This window comes from Lipotes vexillifer, unplaced genomic scaffold, assembly GCF_000442215.2.
Source record: "Lipotes vexillifer unplaced genomic scaffold, Lipotes_vexillifer_v1.1 scaffold533, whole genome shotgun sequence".
Taxonomy (NCBI): Eukaryota; Metazoa; Chordata; class Mammalia; order Artiodactyla; family Lipotidae; genus Lipotes; species Lipotes vexillifer.
In genome coordinates this window covers 1,360,715-1,368,897 of record NW_006773553.1, presented here as the reverse complement: position 1 = coordinate 1,368,897, position 8,183 = coordinate 1,360,715, and the positions used below count along the sequence as shown (strand labels likewise).

At 48.8% G+C, this 8,183-nt stretch overlaps 2 protein-coding genes across 2 annotated transcripts in view; one reads left to right on the top strand and one right to left on the bottom strand.

The window, feature by feature from the left end:
* Positions 1-105, bottom strand: part of SMCR8 (SMCR8-C9orf72 complex subunit) — a 7,392-nt gene extending 7,287 nt beyond the window's left edge. Inside the window, 2 exon segments of the mRNA XM_007448392.1 lie at positions 1-4; positions 7-105. The exon segment at positions 1-4 is cut by the window's left edge and continues 2,275 nt beyond it. Coding sequence (XP_007448454.1) covers positions 1-4; positions 7-105 — 103 coding nt within the window.
* Positions 106-863: 758 nt separating this feature from the next.
* The window catches only part of TOP3A (DNA topoisomerase III alpha), a 24,425-nt gene continuing 17,105 nt past the window's right edge, over positions 864-8,183 (top strand). The window contains exons 1-2 of the mRNA XM_007448391.1: positions 864-1,043; positions 7,519-7,578. Of these exons, the coding sequence (XP_007448453.1) occupies positions 864-1,043; positions 7,519-7,578 (240 nt within the window). The remainder of the gene's footprint in view (positions 1,044-7,518; positions 7,579-8,183) is intronic.

Below are 8,183 nucleotides of genomic sequence, written 5' to 3'. Positions count from 1 at the left end.
GAAGAGCGGCACCGAGTACTCCTCGGGCAGGGCCGGCTCATTGTAAGGTTCCTCCTCGTACTCGTCCTCTTTGGTGAAGGCCACCACGTCAGGGGCGCTGATCATATTTCCAGATATACGGTGAGTACATTGAGAGGAAGTGGGAAAGAATGCGGGGGTAGCCAACGCGAGGGAGCCAGGCCTCTGGAGGAGGAAGCAAAGTTCTTACGGGCTTCTTTGCGCCCTCAGGAGTACGAGGCAGCCGATCACACACCCGCGGGCTCGAACTGCCGCAGCCCCTGAGCTGTGGCTCCTCCAGAGCTCGCGGAGGCTTGAGGAACTCCGCGAGTCGGGAAGACCGGGAGGCCGGCTGCCCTTCTACTCCTCGGGCGACCACAGCCGGCGCAGGGCACCCGCAGAGAGGTCACCGGCACTCCCCAGAACCCACCGCCACGGCAACAGCCTCAGCCCTGAACAGGTGCCCAACGCGGGGGTACGGGCCGCCGCACGGACCATCCAGGCGTGGCAGCCCCCACGGCCCGAGAGCAGAAACCGTCGCGACTCCCCGGACGCCACAATCCGGAGACTGCTACCGCGGCGCCGCCATCTTGGTATCACATGACTCGAGACATCGTGCCGCGAGACCCGAAAGCGTTCGCGTCAACTTCCGATCCGGAGAGCGGCGTCTCCCGAGGGCTGAGCGGGAAGGGAGGGAAGTGAGGTGGCCGCGCCGTGCAGCGTGGGAGTTGTAGTTCGCGGGGCTGTGCCCCTCAAGCCGACGGAAGCGGCGGGAAGGCGGGCGGAAGCGGGCTGCGCGAGGGACTGCGGGTTAGTGGGAGGCTCCGGGTCTCTTGGCTGGCGCCGCAGATTCGCGGGGCCTGGGAATGATCTTCCCTGCCGTCCGCCGCGCGCTCCGCTGGCTGCCGCGGCCTGGGAGCCGGGCGCTGACCCTCGCCGACATGGAGGTGGCCCTGCGAGGCGTGCGGAAGATCCTCTGCGTGGCCGAGAAGAACGACGCGGCCAAGGGCATCGCCGACCTGCTGTCCGGCGGCCGCATGCGGCGGGTGAGGAGTCCCCTAGGCCGGCGGGACGGGGACGAGCGGCCGTTGCTCCCACTGGGGGTCCAGCCGTTGGGCCGGGGCCTCCGGGCGCCTCTTGCGACCGACGGGCGTTTAGAAACGGAGTTAACGTGTTTCTCGTTTGCTTGGAAACCTTGGGTCCGCCTTGCACGGCGGCGGATGCCAAGCGGGCCTGAGACTCGGAACCGCAGGCCACACTCCCCCGACTTGCTCTCGAGCCTGCAGGGTGCCCCCCCCGCCCCAGCACGCCCGGCCCTACAGTCTAGGTGCATCCGACAGGGCGACCCGCCCGAGCCCCTGTTCCGTCGCTGCTGACGAATTCCGAGAGTCAGGCGAGTTAGGGATCAGGTGTGTTCTGGACACGGAAGGCCCAAAGGAGAGGAACGGTGAGAAAGGGCTTGGGAAGGAGGTGACACGAGGCCTCAAGAGCTGTCAGGACACTCTCAATTACAAAAGTGGATCCTGAAACGGTTTTCTGGAGATTTCCCAGAGCATGGGTGGACATTCCCTGCTCTTTTTTCTTTCACATCGCAGAGTCCTCAGGCCTCTGCTTCCCGTGGTGGATGGTGGGAACAGGAGCCGAGGTTGTGCGGGTGCTAGGTGACAGCGTCACCTCTTTTCCGGAGCTGAGAGGTGACCAGCCCCAGGCTGTGCCCATTTCTAGGGCTCCAGGCTCTTTGAGACGGGCCCGTCTACACAGAGCTAACTTGTGTATCCTTCGGGCTCTGTTTGAGTATCTCTTTTTCAGGGAAACTTTTCTTCACATCCCCCTCCCCCAGCTGGGTCAGGGTGCTGTGTGATAAGCTCACCCTGTTCTACTTGGAAGGCACCTCCCAGTTACAGTTCGATAATGTGCCGTTGATGCTGTATCCCTGGTACCTAACACGTGTCTGGAATACAGGAGGCCCTCAATCCATATTTGTTGGATGAACATTTGAGCTCAGTCTTGAAAGTTTTACCAGGCACTAGAAACGCCATGTTCAAAGAACAACCCAGTGGCTTGAAACAGCTTGGCAAGTTCAAAAGCTGGGAGTTGGGAGTGGGCACGGTAGGGGAAGGAGCCAGTGGGCACGGCAAGCATGGCAGTTGAAGGCACATCGTGAGAGGAGTAGAGAGCCACGTGTTTTACCCGTGAGTGTCAACTTTTTTTTTCTTTTTTTTTTTTTTTTGAAGATGTTGGGGGTAGGAGTTTATTAATTAATTTATTTTTGCTGTGTTGGGTCTTGGTTTCTGTGCAAGGGCTTTCTCTAGTTGTGGCAAGCGGGGGCCGCTCTTCATCGCGGTGCGCGGGCCTCTCACTATCGCGGCCTCTCATATTGCGGAGCACAGGCTCCAGACGTGCAGGCTCAGTAGTTGTGGCTCACAGGCCTAGTTGCTCCATGGCATGTGGGATCCTCCCAGACCAGGGCTTGAACCCGTGTCCCCTGCATCGGCAGGCAGATTCTCAACCACTGCGCCACCAGGGAAGCCCCTCAACTGTTTTGAAGTATACAGTTCGGCAGCATTTAGTACTTTCCCAATGTTGTGCATCCGTCACCTCTGTTTAGTTCCAGGTTTTATCACATCAGGAGGAAACCCCGTAGCCATGAGGCAGTCGCTCCTCATTCCCCACTTCTCCAAGCCGCTGGCAGTCACTGAGCTGCTTTGTGTCCTCAAAGATTTGTGTCTGTTCTGGATATTTCGCACAAAAAGATTAATACAATATGTGGCCTTTTGTGTCAGGCTTCTTTCACTTAGCATTTTTGAGATCCATTCATGTTGTAGTATGTTAGTACTGCATTCCTTTTTACGGCTGAATAATATCCTATTGTATAGATAGATCACGTTTGGTTTATCTTTTCTTCAGTTGGTGAGCATTTGGACTGGTTCCACCTTTTGGCTCTTGTGAATAGAGCTACTGTAGACATTCATGTACAAGTTTTTACTTGAATACCTGTTTTTAGTTCTTTGGGGTAAATGCCTAGGAGTGGAATTGCTGGGTCATAAGTTAACTCTATGTTTAACTTTTTGAGGAAATGCCAAACTGTTTTCCACAGTGGCTGAAACATTTTACATTCTTACCATCAGTGTTCCAGTTTCTCCACATTCTGTCAACACTTGTTCTTTTTCTTTTCTTTTTTTAATTATCACCATCCTGGTGGGTGTGAAATATCTTGTTGTGGTTTCAGTTTGCGTTTCCCAAATGACCGATGATGCTGAGCATCTTTTCATGTGCTTGTTGGCCATTGTGTCTCCTTCTTTGGAGAAATGTCTATTCATGTTTTTTGCCCATTTTTGAATTGTCTTTTTGTAGTTGAGCTGTGAGCGTTTTTTTTTTGTTTTGTTTTTTTTTTTGCGGTACACGGGCTCCTCACCCCTGCGGCCTTTCCCGTTGTGGAGCACAGGCTCCAGACGCGCAGGTCCAGCGGCCATGGCCCACGGGCGCAGCCACTTCACGGCGTGTGGGATCCTCCGGGACCGGGGCACGAACCTGCGTACCCTGCATCGGCAGGCGGACTCTCAACCACTGCACCACCAGGGAAGCCCGAGAGTTCTTTATATATTCAGGATACTAGGTCCTTGTTAGATATATGATTTGCAGATGTTCTCATTCTGTGGATTGTTTTCTCACTTTCTTGATAGTGTTCTTAGATGTACCGAAGTTTTTAGTGTTAAGGAAGTCCAGTTTATCTGTTTTTCCTTCTTTTGTTGATTATACTTTCACTGTCGTATCTAAGAAGCCATTTGCCAAACTGAAGGTCATGAAGATTTGCCCCTGTGATATCTTCTAAGAGTTTAAACTGTTACATTTGGGTCATTGATCCATTTTGAGTTCATTTTTCTATGTGGTATAAAGTAAAACTCCAGCTTCATCCTTTTACATATGAATAGCCAGTTTTTCTCAGCACTGTTTGTTGAAAAGACTGTCCTTTTCCCATGGAATGGCCTTGGCATCCTTGTCAAAAAACAGTTGACCATAGATATTTGGGTTTATTTCTGGACTGTCAGTTCTGTCCCATTCTTTTGTATGTCTTTGCTTATGCCAGTACTACACTGTTTAGATTTCCTGTAGCTTGGTAGTAGGTTGTGAAATTGAGCAGTGTCAGTCCTCCTACTTTGTTCTTCTCTTTCAAAATTTTTTGGCTACTTGGGGCCCCTTGCAATTCCATATGAATTTGCTGTCTTAATATTAAGTCTTCCAATCTATGAACACAGATTGTCTTTCCATTTATTTATGTCTTTAATTTTTTAATGTATTTTATTGAAGTATAGTTGATTTACAGCGTGTGTTAATCTATATTGTACTGCAGAGTGACCCAGTTATAGATGTATGTACATTCTTTTTCATATTCTTTTTTGTTATGGTTTATCACAGGATGTTGAATATAGTTCCCTGTGCTATACAGTAGGACCTTGTTGTTTATCCATCCTGTATATAATAGTTTGCTAATTCCAAACTCCCAGTCCATCCCTCCCCCACCACCCTTCCTCTTGGCAACCACAAATCTGTTCTCTGTGTCTGTGAGTCTGTTTCTGTTTCATAGATAAGTTCAGTTGTGTCATATTTTAGGTTCCACATATAAATGATATCATATGGTATTTCTCTTTCTCTTTCTGACTTACTTCGCTTAGTATGATAACCTCTAGGTCCATCCGTGTAGCGACAAATGGCATGATTTCATTCTCTTTATGGCTGAGTATGTCTTCTTTAATTTCTTTCAACAACGTGTTACAGTTTTCATTGTGCTTTTGGAGGCTCTTATAAATGGGATTGTTTTCATTTGCTGTTCAGGTTGTTCGTTACTGTTGGGTTTTGTGTGTTGATCTTGGATCCTGCGACTTTGCTGACTTTGTTTATTAGCACTAATAGTTTCATTGTGGCTTCTTTAGGATTTTATCTATAAGATCGATCGTGTTGACTGTGAATAGACACTTCTACTTCTTCCTTTCCGACTTGAATGTCTTTTATTTCTTTTTCTTGCCCAATTGCTCTGGTTAGAACTTCTAGTAATCTTGGATAGCAATGGCGAAAACGGGCATTCTGTTTTGTTCCTGATTTTAGTGGAAAAGCTTTCAGTCTTTCAGCATTGAGTGTGATGTTAGCTGTGGGTTTTTTGTAAATGCCACACTTCACTTTATGGTGAAGGCTGTTGAATTTTTTTTTTGTTTTTTTTTGCGGTACGCGGGCCTCTCACTGCTGCGGCCTCTCCCGTTGCGGAGCACAGGCTCCGGACGCGCAGGCTCAGCGGCCACGGCTCACGGGCCCAGCCGCTCCGCGGCACGTGGGATCTTCCCGGACCGGGGCGCGAACCCGCGTCCCCTGCATCGGCAGGCGGACTCTCAACCACTGCGCCACCAGGGAAGCCCTTCTCATCACTCTTGATGCTGGCCATCATCACGGGTCGAGTTCTCTAGCTGCTCATCCCTCTCTCCCATGGTGTGTCGCTCCCTAAGACAGTGATGGGTCTGTTCATTTATTTATCCCTCGCACAGGGCTTGCCTCGAATGAAGCAATCCCTGCCTTTAAGGGACTTAAATTCTGTGGCGGAGCTAATACATCCGCACGCAGAGCTCAGAATCAGGTGATAGTCGTTGCAGCTTTGTAATAGCAAAGAATGGAAGTAACGAGGACTGGTCATGGCAGTGGGTAGCAAAATAAATTGTACTTTCTTATGATAGATAGTTAGACACCTGTTATGGAAAAGACTTTGAAACTTATATGCAAATATGTATGCATTTGAGAGAAATTCACCAAAATATTGACGCAAGATAGAACGTCTCTCTTTTTTCTTTAAGAGCAGTGCTCAAACGCTAGTAACTGCTTCAGATAGTGGAGAGAATACAAATATGTATCAAGTAAACCAGCCCCACTGTCCACAGTGACCACTGTTAGTAACTTACAGATCTTTGAGGGCTTTATATTCAGGAGGAGAAATCTTAAAAAAGAATCCAGTAGATTCAGTGGCAGCAATGTGATCAGTCCCTACAGAGCACTTAGAGAAGATGGGACTGCTCTGGGGTTTGGGGGAGTTTGTTTGTTTTTTCTTTAGTTTTAATGGTGTGGATGGCACTGCAGAGAGATCACAGAAGCCACATTCTTGGTCTGTCTACTAGGTTTTCTTCTTTCGCTAGGCTCCAAAACTCTGCTGTAATTTGGGAGCAACCCATTCCCCTGAGCACCTCACCCAAGTGGTGGAATCATACGTAATTGAGTACTGTCCTCAGCTGGGAACTGCGGGGAGGCAAGTTGGAAATGCCAGGAAAAACATTTTACTTCCTCAGGACCATCCATTGGTGGAGGAGGCTGCCTGGGAGAGCCCTGGCCCCGGGTCGCACACGTGCTGTTAGACAGGTCATCCACTAGGAGAGGATTAGAACAGTGGTTTCCAGACTGTTCCCGGGAGACCCAGTTGACCACGGATGTGCACCTCAGGAGCCACCTGGGGCCGGACTGGGGATAGGCTGTTAGCAGAGCTCAGCCTTGTTGCAGCCAGAATGCTTGGACTTTGTTACATGTCAGGGTCCATGTAAGAGCTTGTCTGGGAAGCTTCAGTGCTTTCTTAAAAAGAGGTAGAAACCCCAGTGATGCAACGATTTCTTTTCTCTGGTACTAAAAGGGCTTAACTAGCAACTGGAGTTTGTAGAGGGGAGTTTCCTTTCTTGGCAACACTAGACGAGTGAACTCTTAAGATAAATTCCGTCTTTAAATTTGCCATTGTGCCTCGAAAAGAGCCTCATTCAGTGTTCGACACAGAAAAATTGTGTGAGGATGTTCTCGACACAATCCTTCTTGGCGCTTGGAGGTTCCCCCATTCCCACTTTGCCTGTCTCTTGTCTTCTGTGCAGCGTTGGTGTGAAACTCACATGCATAGCTACGTTTAACACCTTTGTAGAAGGTGGGATCTTCTCTGAGAGGGTTTCGTTCACACATAAGTGCAGCAGCTGAGGAGGAGCTTTGTAGGCTGGTTCCCAGGCCTGATGGCGGCTCATAGCGTTACTGGATTTCAGAGCCAGAGGGACCTTACAGGTAACTTTACTCAAAATAAGTTGAGGTTCAGAAAGGTGAGAACTTGCCTGTCGACACCAGTTTATTGGCGCAATTGTATGGCCAGGAAGTAGAGAGGTGTGTGTGGAGAACGGACAAAACCGTCAAGAGACGCGTGTCCTAATCCTCTCTCTGGAGTAATAGTCATGTGATCCTGGACAAGTCCATTCTCAGCTCTAGAAAGATGTTACGTGGTGTTAGCTGATCTCAGGTCACCTTGCAGCATAAAAGCTCTGTGGACTTGAGCAAGAGCGTGCTTGTAACTGAGTTCGGAGGGGCCACTTCACAAATGGTCTTAGTGATTTCACCTTGTTTTAATCTATAGGAGGTACTGTTGCATTTTTAATATTCCCACTTATCAGGGATTTGCTTGATCTTTATGTGAGGAATCGTTTGTCTTTTTTGTAATTTATAGATTTTCTTTTTGTTTTGTAGAGAGAAGGGCTTTCCAGATTCAACAAGATCTATGAATTTGATTACCGTCTGCATGGCCAGGTAGGTGCTGTAATGCTTCTGTCCTGTGGCTGAAGGATGCTTTCAGATCCATGTGCCATTCTGGTGTACATTCCTTGGGTGTTTAGTTATGGCTGAAAAGAGCAGCTGTTTGTTTATGACAAGCCCCCTCTGAATTGCTTGTATCCTGGAATTATTTAATCAAGGAGGATTAGCCTGGCCATTGTAGAACGTGTCACTGTCTTTTCAGAAAAACTGCTGTCACGTGACCTAAAGATCACTGGCGACAGGTGATGGTTGGAAGCCTCCTTTTATAAAATAAGGTCCCAACCTTAACTCTTTATAACAAAGAAGCTCATATACAATAGTTTAAATTTAAAAGGCGTCACGGTACCAGAATTAGAATGGTGATTGTTATCGCTATGGTTTTGGCTTTGAAGAGGTATGTTTGTTTGTTTCTTCCCAGTCACCTGGTTTTGGTGTGTGTGTGTGTGTGTGTGTGTGTGTGTGTGTTTTAATAGACTTCTTTTTAGAGCAGTTGTAGCTTCACAGCAGAATTGAGAGGAAGGTACAGAGATTTCCCACATACCCCCTGCCCCGACACATGCACAGCTGCACGTCATGATCAGCCCCCACCAGACGGTACA